The following is a 24,527-nucleotide window of genomic DNA, read 5'->3' on the forward strand; positions in this document are numbered from 1 at the left end:
GTCAAGCATTAATTCCATCTGTTTTGTACGTTTGACTTCGAAAGAATGGAGACGATGAAAGTTGATGTGTGTGAATCATGAATTCAAAGTATGTTCCAGAGACATGTGTTAAACTCATTGGAAAGTATTAGTGTAATATTTACCCTGACTGACGAATATCTGCCTGATAAATTAATAATTGTTGTTGTTGTTGCGGGATTAACGCCATTTGTCAGCACACAATAGGGGTATAAAAAGCGACCAGTATAATTAGTGGAGTAAAAATCAGTGAAACCCCGGGAAGAACAAACGACCCACGAAAAGCTACTGATATACTTTCTCACATACCCGAAATTTGAACCTACGCTTTCAGCAGTGATCAGCAAAAGGCTAGCGCTTTAGACCAATCGGACACCAGAGGTTCCTAAATTAAAAATTAAGTAAATTAAGCGAGCAATAAAAAATCACCCTTATAGATTCATACTGCTTTTAAAACGACTGGTCAATCGCAGTTAATAAAAATATACAAATGATAGACAGATAACACATATACGCAAGTAATATGAAATAACGTCAAACATAAATCTTCACCTATTTCGTTCCTTTGTCACAAGTGTTTTGTAGCTCACAAAAGAAAACCCACGTTTTTTGTTTTTTGTTTTTTTGAAATATGAAGAGACTACAAGTGAAAAGATTGACTTTCATTTATTAACAGTTAAAGATTTAAATGCGGGTAAAAGCTTTATTTTTTCCAGTGGTATATCATTTTAAGTAGAAGCACCTTATGTATGTATGTATGTATGTATGTATGTATGTATGTATGTATGTATGTATGTATGTATGTTATTCAATGTCATTGGCTATTATTCCACAGTGAATAGCCAGCAAGATTCAATAATGAATCAACTCAGTTATTTATCCAAATATCTGTAATACTTCACACCGGAGTTCTGTTCCTAGGTATCGAATAAAACTACCTCTTTAGATACTCCACAAACTATATCAGCTAATAAGGACTAATTATCTTACCGTGTTTACCATACACTTACTAAAACATGAATTCGGCATTTGGAGTCCACGTTGCTGGTGGTCCACGACGTCATCTTTAACTCTTTTCCTGATTGGCCGGTTGATACACTCTATTTCCCACATCGGCTAAGTGAATGAAATTGACATACGTGCGTAGTTCAGTTACTACAAAGGAACGCCGAAACCAATAGAAGGTGTGTGCTTGTACAATACACAAGTCGGTGTTTATTGGCTTCCATTCGAGACGGCTTTAAAAGTGGAGTGCTAAACTACCAAATTAAGAATGATAGATGTGGGCCCATAGCAAATCAGTGTGTTCAATGGTAAACCACAATTAGAGAAATAATGAATGATGCATCTAATTTGTGTTACCACACTTTCCAATCATTGCATAATACGATGGCTCAGGCTGTAAGGTATAAAAGAGAGGTGACACTGATCTTAAACCCGGAATAGTGAATGGTGTAAATTCGTTCGAGTAATATACTTTGTTAAAGTTTGATCCATCGTTGTGTCAGAACCGGAGGATGGACAAATCATATTGGGGATCATTACGGGGGATATGTAATTTGATTTATATTATACTCAGTATGACTGTGATGGTACAGAGCCTTGAGTGCCCCTCATGCGAGAAGGTTCACTGCTCTCCACGCAAATCTTCAAAGTTAAAATGCAAGGGAGGAGTAACAACAGGCGTCTGTGATTGTTGCCCCACGTGTGCCAAAGTGGAGGGGGAGAAGTGTGGCGGTGATTTCAATTATCTTGGAAAATGTGACAAAGGACTATACTGTCGTACCATGTTACAAACTGAAAAAAACTACCTCTACGGTAGAAAGGAACCGGAGGGGATATGCATGAAAAGTAAGTACTTGCTTTTGTTTCTTTCAAAAATAATAAATAATGGATTTTTTAAATAACCTTTTAGCTGACATCAAGTTGCAGCTATAGTAGATCTGTCACAGAAATGACACCTTTATGCTAAGCGTCTGATTTACATTGACGTTTCTGCGACTTCTTACCGGAAATCAATAGGATCTAATGCTTCCAGTATAATTTTCTTTTCGAACGCCAAACAAAATCGAACAGAGTGACGGTTAAAAAGACAAATCACGCTTAAACCAAAAAATAAAAACAAAACGAACACGAATAACTCCAGACTTCTGAATGCCGTTACTGTTGACTGGTGTTGTCAGATTTTCTGATTACTGCCAAATAAATAAAATTAGAGGCCCATTGTATGTTCATTTAAACAAAAACGTTAATTATATTTCACAAGAAAATGATAATATCGAAACAGATTTAAGGAAAATAAAATTTAAACGAGTAGATATTTATTTTAAAGTGGTATTTTAACCATCTCATGAATACATGTATATGACAGATACCCATCTAAAACGTAATTAATTTAACTGACATTTGCACCACAACACCGTTTAGGTAATTGTAGGGCCATACTCTTGCGATTTGTTTTAAGAATAAAAATATTAATGTTGACGAGGTTTATTTTTAACAATATACGTTTGCGATTAAAAACGAAAATACAGCAAACCCTAACACTTTGAAACTTCCGTTATCAGTCTCACTAAATTTGACTCATCTAAGTACTACACAGACATAACATGGTTCTATGATTGATTTAACATGTATTAGTAAATTCATGAAGTCCTCACAGTATTCGCTAATGTAGATTCACAGAGATTTGGGTCATATAAAGATGGGAGTACCTGTGTGTAAGAAAGTCGCACGTGCAGAGCCCCCTCCAATCTCCGACGTTTCTACTCCACTTCCAGGTCATCTTATATCATTTGTGTTATGACCAAAACAAAAACCCTGTAATATTTGTCATATATATTCGCCGTGAATTCCGTTTTCTAGTTAGCATAACTGTCATAAATGGAAATTGCCTACTATCCTGTTCGAGCAAAATGCGTTTTCATATATGGAAGTTGCCTACTGGCCTATTCGAGGAAAATACGTATTTGGAAGTTACGTACTGGCCTATTCGAGGACAATACGCATTTGGAAGTTGCCTACTAGCCTATTCGAGGAAAATACGTATTTGGAAGTTGCCTACTGGCCTATTCGAGGAAAATACGTATTTGGAAGTTGCCTACTGGCCTATTCGAGGACAACACGTATTAGTAAATTTATATGCTACATTTAAACCTGATGGACATTCAGACTCTAATTTTTGTAATCTGCGTCATAAATTTATCATCGTATCGTTGTTGTTGTTACTGTGGCTGTCATTGACTTCATTTTATCCAGATAGTTTTTCTATCTTTGTTACGATGTAATATATATGCATAAAAGAGTTGGAAAAACTCGGCCAAAATTGATAAGTAGTCAATAATTCGAGAAAATAATGCAACACAAAAAATGGATAAACAGAAATTTCCTTTATAGTTTTTCGTTTTTCGTTTCCTTTGCATTGAATACTGTTAACATTACATGCTTCTTTCCGAGCTTCACTACCGCATATTTCTTTACTGCCAGTCAGGGATATTGTACTGTCGCAGCCCATTATCCTTGAACATAACAGGCTTTTAAAGCCCAGTATCGTTGAACTAAACATGATTTTGAAGCCAATGTCTATGAAATAAACAGGCTTTTAAAGCCAAGTATCTCTGAACTAAACATGATTTTGAAGCCAGTATGTATGAAATAAACAGGCTTTTAAAAAAGCCCAGTTATCTTCGAACTGAACATTATTTTGGAGCCAGTATCTATGAACTAAACAGGATTTTAAAACCCAGTATTAAACTAAACAGCCTATGAATTGCAGTGAATTTGTGCATCAGTTACGTAACTAACTAAATGTGCAAGAATGCAGTCATAAATCTTCAGCTTAACACCAGATGTTATTACAATCGTTCTCTTTAATATAAGACCGATTAAACGTCCTTGAAACACATGAGCATATGATAGTAAAATGTCACAGATATCCCACTCGCCGTTCTGCTTCATGAATTTCATTGGTCTCAAATTTATGAAAAATTTAGAATGAAATTTATATTTGAAAATTGAATTCTGCAGACGTCTTTCGGCAAATATATCAAAGCTTTAAACGGAGGTTTTATGCAGAGGCACTGGCCATTAATCACTGGTAGGAGAGGATTTTTGTAAAACTGCTCCACCTGATTGTCAGTCGTGCACCATATTACTTAAAGAAGATTAATTAGGAACTGTTGTGATTTTCCGAGCCAGGATATTTCTATTTATTTTACCTCAAGATAAATTTTATTTTTAAATAATATAATGAATATAATTGGTTCATTTTTTATATAGCTGAGGAAGATTGTTTTGTGTTTTTTTCAAACTACGTGAGGGGCGGAAGTTTATTTATCTTGTTCTTAATAAAATTTCATTCTACCTTCAGGATATTAAATGGTCGATATCTTATCGGAAACGATAAAACAGTACATCCACGAAAATACACGTCTGTAAGATTTTTAAAAACCCAGATCATAAAGACTTCATTTTTATGTGTGATATAATACAGTATGTTGGGAATTAATATTGCATATAGTAACAGTAGCGGTAGTCATTGTTGTTTTATGGCTGTACATAGTACCTGGAGTAATCGACACAGAATACGAGATTTATCATTTTGAATGCTCATACCTGTATAAACTGGGAACATTTAGTAATATTGCGCTTCGTTTTGGAATCGTTCTGCAAGTCCAGGATTTCGATGGATTCGGAATATTGTCACAAATTACATAAGAAGCAACGTTTTAGTCAAATCTTAAATATAAATAGCTGAAGGAGTTGAACATTTGAAGGAGACAGGACATTACTTCATCATGTGGGCGAAGATGCGTCGTATTGTTATCGACCGTGCACGGATTATTGTGGCGAAAGAGACATGAAGGAGATTTAGAAATATGGATGGTTATGCACAAAGAACTCGTGCACACATTACTATTCCACACACGTAAACGTCATAAATTCCGGATTTTTTCAAAACCAAACCAAACTCTTCCATTTAGGCGTTAAGGGTTTTGTGGTCTACACACAGGAACTTCTAACATGTGAAATGGATGAGCTTAACAATGTGCAGGAAATACTCTCCTCCAAAACTGAAGAGTTTGACAACGGAAGAGTTCCAGTGCGCAAGGGCAGTTTTACGAGTTACTCCTCCGGACATTGAAATTGTATCACTATATATATATATATATATATATATATATATATATATATATATATATATATATATAGTCACGTGTTTAGGCTCGAATAAACAGTTACAAAAGAAAGAGTGAAAACTACAAGCTTTGAATAAATGCACTAATTTATTTCCCTGGTAAAATTCTGTAAAGGTAAAGAAAATATGAACTTACGGTTTTATAGAATCAGATCCAAAATAATCCAAGAATAAAATTTTAGTAGTCCTAAGAAACAGAATGTTCTACTGATTACAAGCTCGAATCCCGACGAACAATTCAAGATGGAAGAAGATGACGTACGCTGTAATCTGAAGTGTTGAGGTCTACGGGTCCTTGTAGAAACAAGAATTATCACTCCGGTTTCTGATAGCTGAGTAAATGTTTATAAAAACTATCCACATTCAAAAATTTTAAATGAGCATACGTATTTTCTAGACAAAATAACAGAATTAATCCTTTTGAATCCAAGTAATTTGAAATAATTCCAATCCAAGTAATTTTAAATAACCCAAACAGCACAACATACAACTTCCAGTTTAACCGCCCAGCTTCTACTACTATTAATTTTCCAAAATAGAGATTATATCGTCTTCTAAAGGTAAACAGGTAGTCACGGGATCATGTTCTGGAAGCTTATAGAAACTAAGTACTTGTTAAAGGTCACGTACACCCAATGTGACCCTGACGAAAACCAATCATTTTACTCTAAGAAATAAAAAAATAATTGTTTAAATCTTAAACACGAAGTCCCATCATGACCTTGACAACAACCAATCATTTTAAAATAAGGATAGAACTTGTTTACGTGGTTGCCACAAATTTTGAAACAAGGTCAGGATTTTGATCAACACCTGGTGTTTATAAAACAAACAGTCATGGTCAAACTATTTTCTGAAAAAGTTTCATCTCTAGAGAATAAATTTACATTACAATAGCATGTAATAAAAATAAAAATAAAAAATTGACAAATAATTAAATTGAAATAAATATATATTAAATCGGATATAATTAAACCAATATGTGTGTGTGTGTGTGTGTGTGTGTGTGTGTGTGTGTGTGTGCGTGTGTGTGTGCGTGAAAGACGGTGCAATATAAATATATAAATATTTGTTAATTTTTGAAAATGCTAGTGAAAATCTAGTTTTACAAATCATGCATTGTCTAAAAGAATGAATGCAAGTCATCCGTATGTTGTGGTAGCATTCTTGTAAGGACGGTAGTTCTAATGTAATCCACAACAAAGTCACTGTGAATTCGATATCGGTAAAAATCAGTGATGCCATGTGCAACGTCAAGGTCGCGTGCCGTACGCTGCGGGATAGTCCCTACGTATTTAACTTCTAAATGTTTTATAAAAATGGTAAAGCCTTTCTTTATTCAGAAATTTAAAAAATGTATTACTGACAATAAAATAAAAATGATTTTAATTGTTTTGATGTATTGTCGTGAACTTTTTCATACATTAATAACAAAAGGACACTATTTCACAGCATTGGACACGCTACCTTTACGTAGACTAAAACTAATGCTAATAATTTTACGGAAACACTTTTTACTCAAATTACAATCAAGACATATATTAAGTGACTATAGCAATTAATAACAACAAACAAAGAGGTAAGTTATGAGTAATTTTTTTCTTAAACTCTTAACGTATATGCGTCCGCCAAGCTTGTCAGCGTAGGAATATCTAATAGTAGGGCGAGACACATAACTTTCTTCAAAACCATATTTTCTTTTATTTCACATCAAGATAACGAATGTTTTCAACTAAATACTAATTTCTATTTTGCATCTGATCAGAACAAGACTAATTTTCAGGCTATTTGTAGGACGGAATATTTGTAAAAAATAAATCCCACATCCATTTATCCCACGCACCCACCACCAATCCCCAAAATTTAAAATGGTGTAGAGTGTACTCACTCACAGACACCACAAATGCCACAAGTTAAAAGGTGTAGAGTGTGTACTCGCTCACAAACACCACGAATGCCACAAATTAAAATGGTGTAGTGTACTCACCGATAAACACCACGAATACCACAAATTAAAATGGTGTAGAGTGTACTCACTGACAAACACCACTAATGCCACAAATTAAAATGTGAGGTTTTAATGCAGACACGCGCGCTCTTTCTTTTACATCTTTTTCAATGGATTTGAAAAAGGTAACGGAAAATACCAAAATGGTAGACATTGCAACTCTAACACTGTTCTTGCTAAATTGTTCATGTTTCTATTCGCCAAAATGTAATGAAAAAATTACAGCAATGACAACTCACAACGAGGCTGAACGCAAGGTAAAAAAAGGTCTTTGCAGGCATTGACGTTGCTTTCCTACGTCACTGTGGAGTAGTTTATCTTGGAAATTGTGTATTGATCTTTTGGTTCACTGTTTCGTAAATGTTTGCCCACGAGAGGTAGAAAAACTTTATGAAATAATTCAAAATTAGACTGACGCCGTTTAAAATCATTGTTTTCTTTTTCTGGTACAGCAAAGCTGTGTAGATTAATTCGTGTAGAAGCAAGAAGATTCGGTTAACTTTCGTTTCGTTTGGTTTGGTGCTTTGCGGCAGAGCAACACAAATATGTTATTTAGTGCCGAGGCATTTGGAGCCTTGCTGAAGGACATATCAAGGTAGGTGACCGGGATGGTTCGACGATAGGATTCGAACCCCCCACACATTCGTTCATGAGTCCAGCATGCTTACCACTGAGCCACTGCAGCTCCTTAAAGTACCTTTCACAAGGACACAGCACGGTAGCCCATCTCGGTTGATGATATTGTGGAAATAGAAAACGCGCCCATGTGGTCAGGAGTCTAAAGCCTTAACGACGTTGACAGGAGCGGAGGGTTAATTCTATTTGCGTGCTCGTAAATTTAGTGTTTAGCTGTGTGTTAAATTCATCCGCCCACAAGATAGTGCAACAGCATGCAAAATATTTTGTATGTAAGATCGCAGTTGCTGAACACTGTCGTTTTCATCGATCCCATTTCCAGAGATTCCTTTCAAAACCATTTGACTACACAATTAGTAACAACTTGATACATGTGAGGCTGATCATGCAGAAAGCTTCAACTTTCTAATATATTATATTCCTTCCACTTCCTTGGTGATGATATGATGTAGTAGTGTACGAAATAAAGAAAACTGCCCCCGTCCCCAAAAGTCATACATGTATCATTATAAATGTTCAGTATGCTGCTTGTGTTACTAATGACAATGTTCAAATTTTTGTCCGATATTGCAGTGGTCGAGAGGATAAAAATTAATCCGTGTATTTTAAACTTGTGATGTAGCGGTCTATTCATCCATGAAAAAAGCAGTGTTTTTTTGTTGTTGTAACGGGTTCAACGCCATTTTTCAGCTCATGATAGGTTACACACGGCGGCCAGTATACCTTGTGATGGAATTACTCTGGAAAACCTCGGTAGCCCACGGGAAGCTACAGGCAAGTTATTTGTTCGGTTTTTTCTTCTTTTTGTGTGTGTGGGGTGGTGGTGGTGGTGTGTGTTTGTCGTTTTCCACATATCCTCATTGGCCGAACCAGAGACTCGAGTCAACGCAGACAGAAATGAGATGGTCGTGATCGGTAAAGGCTACCGCTTTGGACCACTCGGCCACCCGGGACTCCAAAGCAGGGTTTGAGCTATTCCTAAAATTAGATGAAGTTTAGACGGTTTTAGATAGTCCTAAAAGTTGCAGTTTACATTTTCTTCTCAGAATGAAACAAGGATGTGCTTATTTGTGATGTTACGTAACTCCTACTACGGTGCCTACATCGTTTGAGAACGAGACTTAAAGTTTGGGATTTTATGTGGAACGGGGGGGGGGGAGACTGATGGAAAGCTGGGTGGGTATTTAACTGTGCTGTTGATACTTATTTATTCAGTTCTTTCCGCTTTCTTTAAAGGCATGTATTTTTTGTGCCTGCTTTTGCTGACCAATATTTGAGCCAAAGGCACAAAAACGAGTGCGTAAATTATTCTGCACAATTAGCGTATTATCTTCATTAGGTTGTTGGAGAAGAAGGCGTAGCTGGCTAAGCCTTTGAGACAAACACAGTGGCCCTTTGTCTAATTATTCCAGGTGTTTTAAAACAGTGATACAAAATTTAAATAACTTATTTACTTCTCGTCCAAATAATAAAAGTAATTTGCAATGAAAGAAAGTGTTCCAGCCATGAACTAAAATCATTCTTGTTACTGTGTTTGCTAACCAAATGAGATTTATTTTATACCCGCCTCTTCTTACAATGTTCTCAGTCAGACATAGCTTAGCTCACACCTTAAATGCTATTGAATAATTATATATACTAATTTTGATGTGTTATATGAAACATCAGAGAAAGTAGGTTCCTGACAAAGGGGACAAATGACACATTTAACATTTGTAACAATTGTCTTTAGTTTTTATTTGTTTTCTTAAGATTTCGCAGAATGAGACCGAATTTAAAAACTTTGAAATTGTGGAATCTTCGAGTACCGGTTGGAATTCAACATAAAGAATTGCTTTATAGAGTGCCGGAGCGGTAGAAAGTAATCCTTTCCTTTGATATCAGAGAGACATCTTTACCTAAGTAAGGATTTATGAATTCACCTAAAATATACTATTAACAAACATCAATCTATGAAAAATAGCTATTAATCAATACGTCTTTGCAGCCTGTTATTTCAATAATTTGCAAATGTTCGATCTAAGCACTAGTTTAGTGCTAGTGTTACACGTACTATCGATGCACGCTTAGGTTGCCAAAAACAGGGTTATAGTTTGGAAGTGGGTGAGTGAATTGACGGACATTGAAAGAGAACCTCAGATGGATTTTATTTCTCATAATATATAAAATAAAATAAAATTGTTGACGTTGGGTTCAAGATACTCGTTCGAATAGCGAAAGACATTGTTTCTAATATACATGTCTACGCAACTATATAACCGTCATGCTTCTTTGTTTCCGGTTTGTTGTTTATGTCCAGTTACTGATTATGGTTCAGTGATTTGATTATTCCTGGTTTATTCGTAAGACATTATCGACTGTTAATTTATAAAGTGAGCTCGCTTTGAAGGCGTTGGATCACTTTGAGGCAATCATGTATTTACAGTAATTGAACGATTGAAATTAAACTTTTCACATTTGTTATCTTTGTAGCAGTATTTGCAAACAAAGGGTAATACCGCCGAGACAACAATGATACCTTTATTTACCAGTGGAATGGGTATTAAAGTAGTGATACATCAGTTAAATAACTTATTTACTTATGTGGCTAAATGTTGCGTGTTAGTTCCACTAAAAGAAAATGTTCACGCGAGTAATGAAAGATACGTCTTTGCTGTTAGGCTTTCTCTTTTAAATGTAATATTATTGGCCCATTTGTTGTTGTACTTGCTTCGATCAAAGTATTATATAAACTAAGGACTCTTGTATGGAACAATTTTACGTACTTCATTAAATGTAACGAATAAAACAACGTAAAATAGGCATTTCACACGCATACAACAACAGTATCGGTATTTATATCGTTTGGAACAATGTTTTACCCTGTCACAGAAAAGAAAGGGGCTTATCTTAATACCCTTGTCCGTCTGCCCGTACATCCGTTACACCTAGCATAAAGTGCATTTTGGTCATTTACTCTGGTAATATGTACCGCACAAATGTAATAATGCATCAGAGAAAGTACAGCACAGACTAGCGAGCATTAAGTCACTGTGACCTTATTTTAATGACCTCAGTGACCTCTGCTAAGTTTTCCATTTCGATCACTTTTTCTGGCCGTTTGCAGTGAATATAGGGATTTTAAACTGTATATTCCTAAATATCTTTAAGTAGACTCTTCCTATGAAACATTGGTATCACGGCTGCAGTGAATATAGGGATTTAAACTGTATATTCCTAAATATCTTTAAGTAGACTCTTCCTATGAAACATTGGTATCACGGCTGCAGTGAATATAGGGATTTAAACTGTATATTCCTAAATATCTTTAAGTAGACTCTTCCTATGAAACATTGGTATCACGGCTGGAGTGTAAAAGCAAGAGGACATTGAAATTCATGTTCATTTGTAGTCAGATCTGATGAAATATAGTGTTAAAACTAGATTTTGAGTTCTGTATATATTTTCTGTAAGTATATGATACATTAATTGTGCTATTTGGGCCAGTGGCCTACATTACTCATTAAAAAAAACTACTGTTGGATACGGTCATGCAATTATTGATGTCGTGATGCGTTTTGATAATTACAACACTATCGTGTTCAAGGAACTCTTACTTAGTATTATTCAGTTACGCTGTAACTTCACCTGATTACTGCCTAATGAGTTTACCTATAATACAGTAGGCATCCTGCCGCACAAGATTAAACTATAGTGTACATGACGTGTTTTTGTTTGTTTGTTGTCTTAAAATACGAGTAAAGTTCTTTGGGGGTTTTTCAGACAACTCGTTCTCAGAGCGGATGAGCAACTCGTGTAAACGGAAGAGGTCGTTAACGTAGATCTGCTGTTAGACGTGTATTACGATATCATTTTTGACACCCTTGAGTGAAATGTGGAACAACATCTACACTGGAAATAAGCCGCATTTCTTATACCGATAGATACTGTCAAGATCAATTTAGTAAATCTTTTAACGTAAGATAAATGCCAGACTTTGAAAAGATTCAACGATTTGTTTTTTTCCGTCAATACTTAGTCCGCTAAGTTAATGGCTGTACCCAAAAAATTGCATAAATACTACACATAGTATGATGTGTAGACACTTGAAATTGGCACCAGTTGTAATGACGTCATCATATACATAGACGAATTCGGAATTCACTGCTGGTTTTGTTAGCTGTGCTGGTCGAAAACTAAAGGAGCTTGTGCTATAGGCATACATCCGTTGTCCATGGCGCGTCCGCCTGTCGTCGGTATGTCTGTCCTTGTTAGCAGTTGTTAGCAACCCACCAAAACAACTAGGGTAAAGTCATTAAACTTGGCGTACAGTTTCATCCTGAGAACGGATTGATCCTAAATGAAAATACTAAACTTCAGCACTCGTAATTGCCGCAGTGGAAGCCATCTTTGAAAACCTTGTCATCGGTACTCCCTCTGAACGGATGGTTATATGATCGTAGGGTTCATTAAAAGACTTCATATGACACGTTGATTATTATTTTGTAAGAAAATGGTACCGATCTGACATTCAGCAATTTAAACTTTTTACTGCTACTCCACTCTAATGGATGACTATATTGATGTGCTCATTCGTATCGACATGGGTGTTCATTCGTATCGACATGGGGTGATCATTTGTATTGACATGGGGTGCTCATTAGTATTGACATGGGGTGCTCATTCGTATCGACATGGGGTGCTCATTCATGTCGACATGGGGTGCTCATTCGTATCGACAATTGGGTGCTCATTCGTATCGACATGGGGTGCTCATTCGTATCGACATGGGATGCTCATTCATGTCGACATGGGGTGCTCATTCATGTCGACATGGGGTGCTCATTCAATAACTATTTCCATGTCCTTAATGAAACGGTGCAAATCTAATATACAGTATGCCTTCTTCAAAATGCCGGTCTGCCTACTTCGTCTGCAAGGATTGTCAGGTCGATAGGCGTACTTCTCCATGGGATATGTGATTTACATTAAAATGGGATTTACAATAAAATGGGATTTAGATTAAAATGGGATTTTTAGTAAAAAGGGATTGACATTAAAATTGGATTTGTATTAAAATGGGATTTTCATTAAAATGGGATTTATAGTAAAAAGGAATTGGCATTTAAATGGAATTTATATTAAAATGGGATTTACATTAAAATTGGATTTATATTAAAATGGGATTAACATTAAAATATTATTTATATTAAAACTGCTACAATATGCAGCAGATGCTGAATGCCAATGGCGCTGATCTGACCTTTAACATTTATCTGAAAAGTGTTGCTGCGACACTCCTGTTGAAAGAATGGCGTGTGTCATTGATGCTGGGTGTTCGTTAAAACATCTCTTGCACTATCCATTTATTCCTGAATAAATTAGTGCTTATTTAACCATCAATATGTTCGTCCTATTGTGAACATTTTGAAGACCGGATATACATGATCTTGGGTTTAAACCGTATATCGCTGCTTGTAATTTTGTAATAAGGGTGCAGAGGGTGGCCGAGTGGTCTAAGGAGTTCGAATTTACAGAACACTCGCGCAGTTCACCTCACTCCTCGTGAGTTCGACTCTCAACTCCACCATTAGTTTCCCGTTGGTCGTTGGTTCTTCCGGTGCATTCCCTGGTTCTGCATTCACCAAATATGCTGGGCACCGTTCATGTGCTGATATAACCGTGAATCCAGACAAAAACAACATTAACCTTTTGAACACAGTGGTTTGTACACATAGAAATGAAGTTTGACCATACATTGTATTTTTTAAAACCCAGTCTGATAGCTAACACATTTGTAATTTATTTCCCGGTAAAAGGTAAAATATTTTGATTCCTGGCTTTTTTAATGTGGGTTTTGAGCATGATAACACAAAGGATTATGAACGGATCTTTATCAAGGCCGGTTTGTGGATGAAGAACAATTAAGTAATGTCTGTTTCTGGATAGATATGATGAATACATTGAGTAATGTCATTTCAGTAACTATGTGGGTATTTTTAAAAGTAAATATAAACTACTTACGGATTATTTCAAAGTTACCATATCGGTATATAGTGCCAGTATCTCAACAGAGCTCGACGATGTTATATTATTGGTATCAGGCTCCAGTTCAAATGCCACGCGAAGGACTTGTACACTCTGCTTACCTTGCTACAAAATTTGGTTGAAGTTGAATGAGAGGATTAAATTCTTAGCATTGCAAAAGATTATAGGATAGAATTTTGAAAGACTCCTTTCGGCCAAAAGAGCATCAGTGTATTCGATCTACTCTTGTGTTGCTTTGCTTTTCATTAGACTTTTTATCGGTGATGTTAATTGTTAATTATTGATAATTATTGATAATAACTGTACCCGATGTAGATTGCATATACTAACTATCATGTAGACTGCAGATACTAACTATCATGTAGACTGCAGATGCTAAATATATCATATGTAGACTGCAGATACTAACTGTATCATATGTAGACTGCAGATGCTAAATATATCATATGTAGACTGCAGATACTAACTGTATCATATGTAGACTCAGTATACTAATTGTATCATGTAGACTGCAGATAGTAACTATATCACGTAGACTGAATGTGCTAACTGTATCATATGTAGCTTGCAGATGCTAAATATATCATATGTAGACTGCAGATACTAACTGTATCATATGTAGACTCAATATACTAACTGTATCATGTAGACTGCAGATAATAACTATATCACGTAGGCTGAATATGCTAACTGTATCATATGTAGACTGCAGATGCTATATATATCGTATGTAGACTGCAGATACTAACTGTATCATATGTAGACTCAATATACTAACTGTATCTTGTAGACTGCAGATAATAACTATATCACGTAGACTGCAGATACTAAATGTATCATGTAGACTGCATATACAAACTGCATCATATGTAGACTGCAAATGCTAAATATATCATATGTAGACTGCAGATATTAACTGTATCATGTAGACTGCATATGCTAACTGTATCATGTAGACTGCAGATACAAACTGTATCATGTAGAGTGTATATACAAACTGCATCATATGTAGACTGCAGATACTAACTGTATCATGTAGACTGCAGATACTGTCATGTAGGCTGAAGATACTAAATGTATCATATGTAGACTGCAGATACAAACTGTATCATATGTAGACTGCATATACTAACTGTATCATATGTAGACTGCATGTACTAACAGTATCATATAGACTGTATATACTAACAGTATCATATGTAGACTGCATATACTAACTGTATCATATGCAGACTGTATATATTAACTGTATTATGTAGACTGCATATACTAACTGTATATATAGTCTACAGATACTAAATGTATCATATGTAGACTGCAGTACTAAATGTATCATATGTAGACTGCATATACTAACTGTATCATATGTAGACTGCAGATGCTAACTGTATCAAATTAGACTGCAGATACTAACTGCATCATATGTAGACTGCATATACTAACTGTATCATGTAAACTGCATATAATAACTGCATCATATGTAGACTGCATATACGAACTGTATCATATGTAGACTGCAGATACAAACTGTATCAAATTAGACCGCAGATACTAACTGTATCATGTAGACTGCATATACTAACTGCATCTTATGTAGACTGCAGATACTAACTTTATCATCTGTAGACTGCATATAATAACTGTATAAGGTAGACTACATATACTAACTGTATCGTCTGTAAACTGCAGATACTGTCATGTAGGCTGAAGATACTAAATGTATCATATGTAGACTGCAGATACAAACTGTATCATATGTAGACTGCATATGCTAACTGTATCATATGTAAACTGCATATACTAACTGTATCATGTAGGCGGTATATACTAACTGTATCATGTGGACTGCAGATACTAACTGTATCATCTGTAGACTGCAGATACTAACTGTATCATGTAGACTGTAGATGCTAACTGTATAATGTAGACTGCAGATACTAACTGTATCATATGTAAACTGCATATACTAACTGTATCATGTAGGCTGTATATACTAACTGTATCATGTGGACTGTAGATATTAACTGTATCATCTGTAGACTGCAGATTCTAACTGTATCATGTAGACTGTAGATGCTAACTGTATAATGTAGACTGCAGATACTAACTGTATCATATGTAGAATGCATATACTAACTGTATCATATGTAGACTGCAGATACTAACTGTATCATATGTATACTGCAGATACTAACTGTGTCATGTAGACTGCAGATACTAACTGTATCATGTAGACTGCTTATACTAACTGTATCATATGTAGACTGCAGATACTAACTGTATCATATGTAGACTGCATATACTTACTGTATCATGTGGACAGCAGATACTAACTATATCATATGTAGACTACAGATACTAACTGTATCATATGTAGACTGCATATACTAGCATGTAGTCTGCAGATACTAACTGTATGATGTACATGGCAGTTACTAACTGTATCATGTATACTGCATATACTAACTGTATCATATGTAGACTGCATATACTAAATGTATCATGTAGACTGCATATATTAATTGTATCAAGTAGACTGCAGATACCTACTGTATAATGTACACGGCAGATACTAACTGTACCATTTATACTGCATATGCTAACTCTATCATATGTAGACTGCAGATACTAATTGTATCATGTAGACTGCATATACTAACTGTATCATGTAGACTGCAGATACTAAGTATATCATATGTAGACTACAGATATTAACTGTATCACATGTAGACTGCATGTACTATCTGTATCGTGTAGACTGCATATACTAACTGTATCATGTAGACTGCATATACTAAATCTATATGTAGACTGCAGATACCAACTGTATCATATGTTGACTGCAGATACTAACTGTATCATGTAGTCTGCAGATCCTAGCTTTAACATATGTAGACTGCAGATGCTAACTGTATCATATAGACAGCATATGCTAACTGTATCATATGTAGACTGCAAATACTAACTGTATCATGTAGACTGCATATACTATCTGTATCATATGTATACTGCAGATAATAACTGTGTCATGTAGACTGCATATACTAATTGTATCATGTAGACCGTGTATGCTAACTGTATCATATGTAGACTGCAGATACTGACTGTATCATGTGGACTGCATATACTAACTGTATCATGTAGACTGCATATACTAACTGTATCATATGTAGACTGCAAATATTAACTATGATGTAGACTGCATATGCTGTCTGTATCAAGTAGACTGCATATGCTAACTGTATCATATGTAGACTGCAAATACTTACTGTATCATGTAGACTGCATATATTAACTGTATCATATGTATGCTGCAGATAATAACTGTATCATGTAGACTGCATATACTAACTGTATCATATGTAGGCTGCTTTTGCTAACTGTATCATCTAGAATGCACATACTAACTGTATCATATGTAGACTGCAAATATTAACTATGATGTAGACTGCATATACTAACTGTATCATGTAGACTGCATATACTAACTGTATCATATGTAGACTGCAAATATTAACTATGATGTAGACTGCATATACTATCTGTATCATGTAGACTGCATATGCTAACTGTATCATGAATACTGCAGATACTAACTGTATCATGTATACTGCAGATACTAACTGTATCATATGTAGACTGCATATACTAACTGTATCATATGGAGGCTGCTTTTGCTAACTGTATCATCTAGAATGCACATACTAACTGTATCATATGTAGACTGCATTTACTAACGTTATCATATGTAATCTGCAGATGCAAACCGTATAATGTAGACTGCATATACTAACTATCATATGTAGACTGCAGATACTAACTGTATCATGTATACTGCATATACAAACTGTATCATATATAGGCTGCTTTTGCTAACTGTATCATCTAGAATGTACATACTAACCGTATCATATGTAGGCTGCTTTTACTAACGTTATCATATGTAATCTGCAGATGCAAACTGTATCATAAGTCGACTGCATATACTCACTGTATCGTATGATGGCTATAGATACTAAGTGTATCATAAGTCGACTGCATATACTCACTGTATCGTATGATGGCTATAGATACTAAGTGTATCATAAGTCGACTGCATATACTCACTGTATCGTATGATGGCTATAGATACTAAGTGTATCATAAGTAGACTGCATATACTAACATTACCATATGCAGACTGCAGATACTAAAGATATCAAATTGATTCCCTTAGGTAGATGCTTGTAACTAAAGAGAATCCTTGGTACATTGTAGCAAGTGTGGAATAGTCTAGTGACGATACAAAAGGGATCGAAAATAGAAAATGTCAAATCTATGCTTTCCACTTTGTAATATTTCCAACCTTAATGTAGATTTTATTTCTTGAAGTTTTCATGCAAGACTTTAAAAAAAGCATGCGTACATATGCTTGTAATGTTGAATAACTCTACAAATATTTTTAACATTCTTTAGTATTATTTTTTTAATATTTTTTAAAAAATATAAATGGACTTTGGATATGAACCTAACCTAACCGTTTTAAAAATAAGAAACATTTTGTCATGACAGGGATCGCGGGTAGTGTTGATGATGCATTCTTAAGATCTCGCTGGAACATTAAAATGGGGGTGAGGGAGACTACGTGCAGAAAGGCGTAGCACTCCTCCATTCCTAGTCCACCCCCAAGGTAACACGAGCCGTGACTTTGTATAGCAGTAGCAAATTCTTTACCTGATGCACTTCAAGACCCCCCCCAACCAACCAACCAACCAACCCTAATCATCTTTGTTTTCTCAAAGACTTGAGAAAATAATATTTTTGTACATTTATGTTGGCCCTTAAACCGGATCAAGGCATTGACGTGCCTGTTGCTATTCATCAACAGTTGACTGCGTTCTATAGAAAAGTAAACACAGAAAATCTTACGATATTTATATCCATTTTATGAAGAAAACGATGGGGAATCGTGTTACAAACTGCACTCGGTTGCAAGCCTTCTTCTCTCGAGCGCCTAGAGTTTTTATTAATTTGACAACTAATTTTTCATTCAGATTGGTTCTAATGAATGCAGGAATGTCTTATCAGATATATGTATCAGATTTTATAGTGTATTAGTATTTGATATCCATTGTAGAGCGAGAGATGTGAGCCGTAAAGTTTTCCCTGGTCATGTGGTTTCGATCTACAGTCACCTTGAAAATCGAGGCTTTTGTTACTGTGGTTTTATTTGTGTGTGTGTGTGTGTGTGTGTGTGTGTCATTCCTGCTAGTATACTATTAGTATAACTGACCCATTTCCGCTCCTCTTTACCCCCGTCCCCCTCATGTTTCATGACACATATAATCTGTACATCCATAAGTTTACTGATACGCCTTCAGCTAATAAGAAACCGCTTTAAATTACCTTGCTTGTTCAAAGTGTTTATATACTCGGTCTTTATCCCTCAAGTTAATATTGCTCTCATGACAGATGTAGTTATTTTAAAATTACATTTTTTTTCTGTTTATATTTGTCGCCAAATTTGTATTACAGTTTATATCAAACTTTTCTATCAAGAATTTTTTAAAAATAATTCTAAAATTCTACGATTGTTGCTTTTCATTAAGAAGAATAAAATATAAGACCCGAGTATTCGGAATGTTTTCACATACTGGAAGCATTGCCTTATTGTCGATAACACTCCCTTCTGCCTTCTCTAGTTTTGTTAGATGCTTTACAGTACACTTATTGTCAGATAGATTCGACCTTTTGCAATCAAAAGTTTACGAAGATTTAACGATGATTTTTTTCTTGTTTAAAAACAAATTTAAAAACATTTTAACGCAATTATTGTCGTGGCATTTGAGTAGATACACACGCTAATTGAGCAATACGGGTTTCCAATTAATATAACCCCTTTTGTGTGTTCTAATTAGATTTATTTGGCCTTATTACAAATTGGAGTACAGAATGCGACAACATATAAGAACAACAAAATCTATATCTCTACTTTAAGTATTAGTTTTCCGTGTTTGAATTAGGACTCTTCAAGCAAATTATAAACATTGAACAACGTTATATCCATTACATTGATTGAAGAACACACACACACACACACACACATATAATTAGAAAATATGTTATATCCTTTGAATTGTTTGAAAAGAAAAATATTATATCCATTATATTAGTGGAAGACAAAATAAATTGTATCCATTATATTGATAGAAGATAAAATATGTTGAGGTTAGAGATTGAAAATTTCCCTTTTCGCGAGAAAATCCAGATCCCATCCTGAAATTAAATGGCCCGTATCTAAACATTGCTACCCAGTTGTGCGGTGTTTCTTTTTACCAAGATTACGAGGATGATTCTCAGCATTTGTTTGCGTATCAAGACGCAGATGACATTGTTACTACAATAACGCAATCGTGGGTCGACGTTGAAAGTTACACTTGTTATCGAACTTCTAAAATTATTTTCTTTGCAATTTTAGTACATGAATCTGCGTTTGTCTGTACACTCGTAATTGCCGATCGGGGCAAAACAGAGATTATACAAGTGATTTAGTAGATGAGTCTGCGTTTGTCTGTACACTCGTACTTGCCGATCGGGGCAAAACGGGGATTACACCAGGTGATTTTAGGGCCCCCATTGTAGATCCCACATCTCATTCTATCTCTCTCTCTCTCTCTCTCTCTCTCTCTCTCTCTCTCTCATATACAGAAAAAGGGTCAGATATAGTTTGAATTACATAGACCACCCACTGATGACGAGCGTAGTGTGCGAACGACAACGCATACCTATTTACCCTAAGTAAGCAAAAAGTCACTGCTGAGGTTTGGGTTGAGTAAGCACAAAATCACTGATAAAATGGGGTGGTATGGAGTGGTCCTGATGCAAACGAACTACGATTACAAAAGTAATACTAACAAGGTATGGTTAAGGGATACCAGCCTATATATGCAGCACAAGAACCCAACTTTGGGGCTTGGGTGATAAAAACCACTTTCTCTACAAATTCATGAAGAACGGTTCCCTGGATTAAACAGACTTCGTTTCTTCTATCGTATGCAATCTCTATATATAGTTTGGTCAAGGGTTATGCATAGTCAAAATTATAATGACAAACACAGTATTACTTTCTTCTGAGAATGAATAACCTAGGCTAAGATTTTATTTTATTTTTTGCAAACATATCGATAGTATAATCTGTGGATCGGAAAGAAATATGATATTTAGAATGGTCGTGGTCGCAGAAAATTATGTAACTAGTTACATTTCTACAGAGGTCAAAATGAAATGTCAGCTGGTGACCTTGAGAATTATAATGGTTCATAAGATGACTAAAAGATAGGATGTACCATTTATAACACGTCAACATTTTATCTGTTATTAAAATGTGTGTTTTTCAGAGAGCGAACACGAGTTATTTTACTGAATTTTCCATAAGTTTCCCCGTGCATCTGAAAGTGCAACGTCACTTGGAAAATTTGTTCCGGGTAAATCGTTTTAAGACAAGACGGTATTTGTTGCATTCAGTGATTGCCCCATGAATAGACCTTTCTACATAATACAAACAAAACGATTTCGTCGGAAGTAGGAAGGAGAAACAAATATTTGAACGAATAGCCTTGCTGTAGAAATGTATTTCTCCATCGAGTATGTTAAATTGTGGATTATAAGATGTGATGACGTCATTGGAAGTTTTTATTACTATACCCATTCTTATGACAAATACGTTGAACATCAAAAGTAACCCAGCGTCGATTTTGAAACATACACATTCTCACGATGTTTTCTCTGTCAAGTTTACTGTTTGAATATGAAATTCTGAAAAGCGTCAATACGACATGTGCTGTAAACCTCTCACCCACCCACCCAACAAACCGAAACAAAGTGATCTCATAATAATTTATTATCATTATTAGTTAATTTTATTTATGTCATTGCTAATACACAATCTCTGGTAAATATTAAAAGCTATTTTTTATACTAAAATCCCATTTGCCACTCACAAGCAGTGTTGGGATGCACCTTGATTACAGGATCTTGATACAAGTGGTTCATTTATTAAGAACGCATTTTATTTTCAACCTTTACATCTTTGGTAAATGCAAAATTATACACAGCATTTTTTTTCGGGCCATGCTTCGCTGAGCTTTAGAAAAATGTACTAGTCAATACTTATAATTACATTTTACTATAATTACATTTTACAACCAATAAAGGATAGAATGAGTGGATCAGTGGGCAGCTACCTGGCAAGTTAGCACAAACTGATTCCTAGTCGGCAAGTCATCATACCTGCAGCCTCTGTCATTTCCTATTTTTTATGTAATTTGTGTGTCCATATTTACCAATGTCGAATAAGGAAGTAATGCCAACTACTGTAAGTATGTAACTTTATCTCCTTAAAGTCGAGGTGATAACTGATATAAGATCCATGTATAAGACAGAGGGGTGGGGGATTCTTGCTATTACTGTCAGTTAAGAATGTGTTGTACGTTTTCATTTCGATACCGATTTCTAGCAGATCTTGTACACGTTTCCATTAAAGTAATGGCGGATCATATAACTTGAAAGGAATAAACGGTTGATTTAAAAAAAAAGAAGAAGAAAAAAGAAACAGAAATAAGTCAAGACGAGTAACTTATTGGAATGGGATATAGGATTTCTGCATACAATTTAGATACATGTATTTCTGATCAACAACATTTATAAACTGAGAGAGAGAGAGAGAGAGAGATACTGAGATAGAGAGAAAGACGGAGAGAGAGAGAGAGAGAAAAAAAGAGACAGACAGTGACCGAGACAGAAAAACAGAAGACCGAGACAGACAGAGAGGCTAAAAGTTTCGAACAATATCCATAGCTTGACTTGCTTTTGAAAGAATGAGTCAGATCAGACTTCCACGTTTCGATTTAAGGACTGACCTTTTAATGAGCTGCCGAGGACTTTCTTTTTAGTTGTATTTTATTTTTTTAATTTTACCTCAAGACATTTATTTTCTCAATTAATATAATGGACATAATTTTCTCTTTCAATTAATATTATGGACATAATAAGTTCCATTTTGCCATAAATCAGAGTAAAGATATTTCTTTTTCAACGGTTTGAGGGTCGGCATTTTTTTCGTGTATTAGTCCACGAAGATTTAATAGTGAGTCCCTGATACAGTCCCGTTTTTTGGGGTCCGAGCACTCAATTTTCGGTTGGGGCAATAATAGGTCCTTTATTATCCGTTTTATTGGGATTTATTGATCTGGACCTCCTTCCCAAAATGAGCACTAGTGTATGAATCACAACCAAGCCTTCCGATGATTCTTTTGTTTTTACTAACCTAGTTGACCAAAAAATGCAACGTCCATATTTGAAGTGTGGTAGACAGGTGAAATGCATACATTTTATGTTAAGCTTTTATTATGATACAATTTGGTGCAAAACGTGAAAATGCGGCATGTGTAAAAGCGAGTCGAAGTACTCAATATTCAGTACCGGTTTAAGTTCCACTCTCCAGCTATTAAGTACTTCTGATAGTGGGACAGGAATAAGGTGAAGTCCTCTATTTTTGTAACAACAAAGAGAATGTTGGCATACCTCTATGCTAATGTCATGTACTGTGAATGAAATTTCTTTAGACGTGGCATCAGTAAAACTATGCGCTACCTAAAGCAGATAGCTAATCCAAATGACTGCTTGCTACTCAAGAAATGAACCTGGACTAGTTTGAAATATATTAACGTTACATCTTATTAAAATAAGCAAGATGAATTTTACCAAGACAAGACTAACTTTTGAAAGAGCTGCAGACGAATTGTAATGTGGTAAAAACTACAGAAAAATAAACAGTCCAATTTCTATATGAAGTCCGGGACGTGGAAATGACCAAACGGAGCCAGCAGTCTTTTGAGGGCTGCAGATATGAAACAAGGCCAAACAGTATACTATATTACCCAAACTTACACCCATACATAAGACGTCAAAATAAGCAAATTAAAAGTTATTTTAAAACTACCTAATATGTACAGCTTTTTAAGTATACAGTACAAATCAGCGAGCAAAATCTTGCATTTCTTAAACTTGAAAACTCGGACTCTCTTATGCAAATTACGAAATTGAAGAGCGGAACATTGCTAACAGGCTTACCGTGGCCTTGGCAGAGGTGTTTCCAAATGTTAACATGTACGTCTGCTCAGAGTTACTTGAAGAAGGTGGTGGTTTATGGTTATACTTGGAGATCAGAATGTATGTTGGAGGAACAGCCCGGGAAGAACCACCAACCCACGGTAAGTTACTTGACAGCTCTCACATATCCACATGGCCGAGCAACTCGTCTCAACCCGCGCGGACAGAGGTGAGATGACGAGTTATCGGCAAAGGCGATCACCTTACACGATTCAGCCATCCGGACCCCTTCCTTGGAGGAGAATATTGTGGAATGTTCTATTTTTCTGACAGTTGGCAGAGAATCCTAGTAAAAATATAAATCTGCCAGCTAATGTTTGTTTACATCGTCTAAGAGGCTATTTGTCAGAAATTGCAGCTCTTACGTCCTGGGTAAAAAACAATGCTGCGAATGGCGCTACCTAATTCAAAAATATAAAGAAAAACAGTACTATCTGTCGAAACTTTAAACAATATGGCAAGGTCACGGCGAATCCATTACTCAAGATCAGT

The 24,527-nt window shown here is 35.5% G+C and overlaps 1 protein-coding gene across 2 annotated transcripts in view; it reads left to right on the top strand.

Annotated features, from left to right (window-relative positions):
* Positions 1-1,203: 1,203 nt before the first annotated feature.
* Positions 1,204-24,527, top strand: part of LOC149802165 (insulin-like growth factor-binding protein 7) — an 89,994-nt gene continuing 66,670 nt past the window's right edge. Inside the window, exon 1 of one of the 2 annotated variants that reach the window (XM_089956577.1) lies at positions 1,204-1,869. In XM_089956577.1, the coding sequence (XP_089812703.1) occupies positions 1,536-1,869 (334 nt within the window). In that variant the 5' untranslated portion in view covers positions 1,204-1,535. Of the gene's footprint in view, positions 1,870-24,047; positions 24,137-24,527 lie in introns of those variants that run through there. The other variant, XM_089956578.1, reaches the window with a different exon arrangement.

This window comes from Sinohyriopsis cumingii, chromosome 4 (assembly GCF_028554795.1).
Source record: "Sinohyriopsis cumingii isolate HCF-2022 chromosome 4, ASM2855479v2, whole genome shotgun sequence".
NCBI classification, from domain to species: domain Eukaryota; kingdom Metazoa; phylum Mollusca; class Bivalvia; order Unionida; family Unionidae; genus Sinohyriopsis; species Sinohyriopsis cumingii.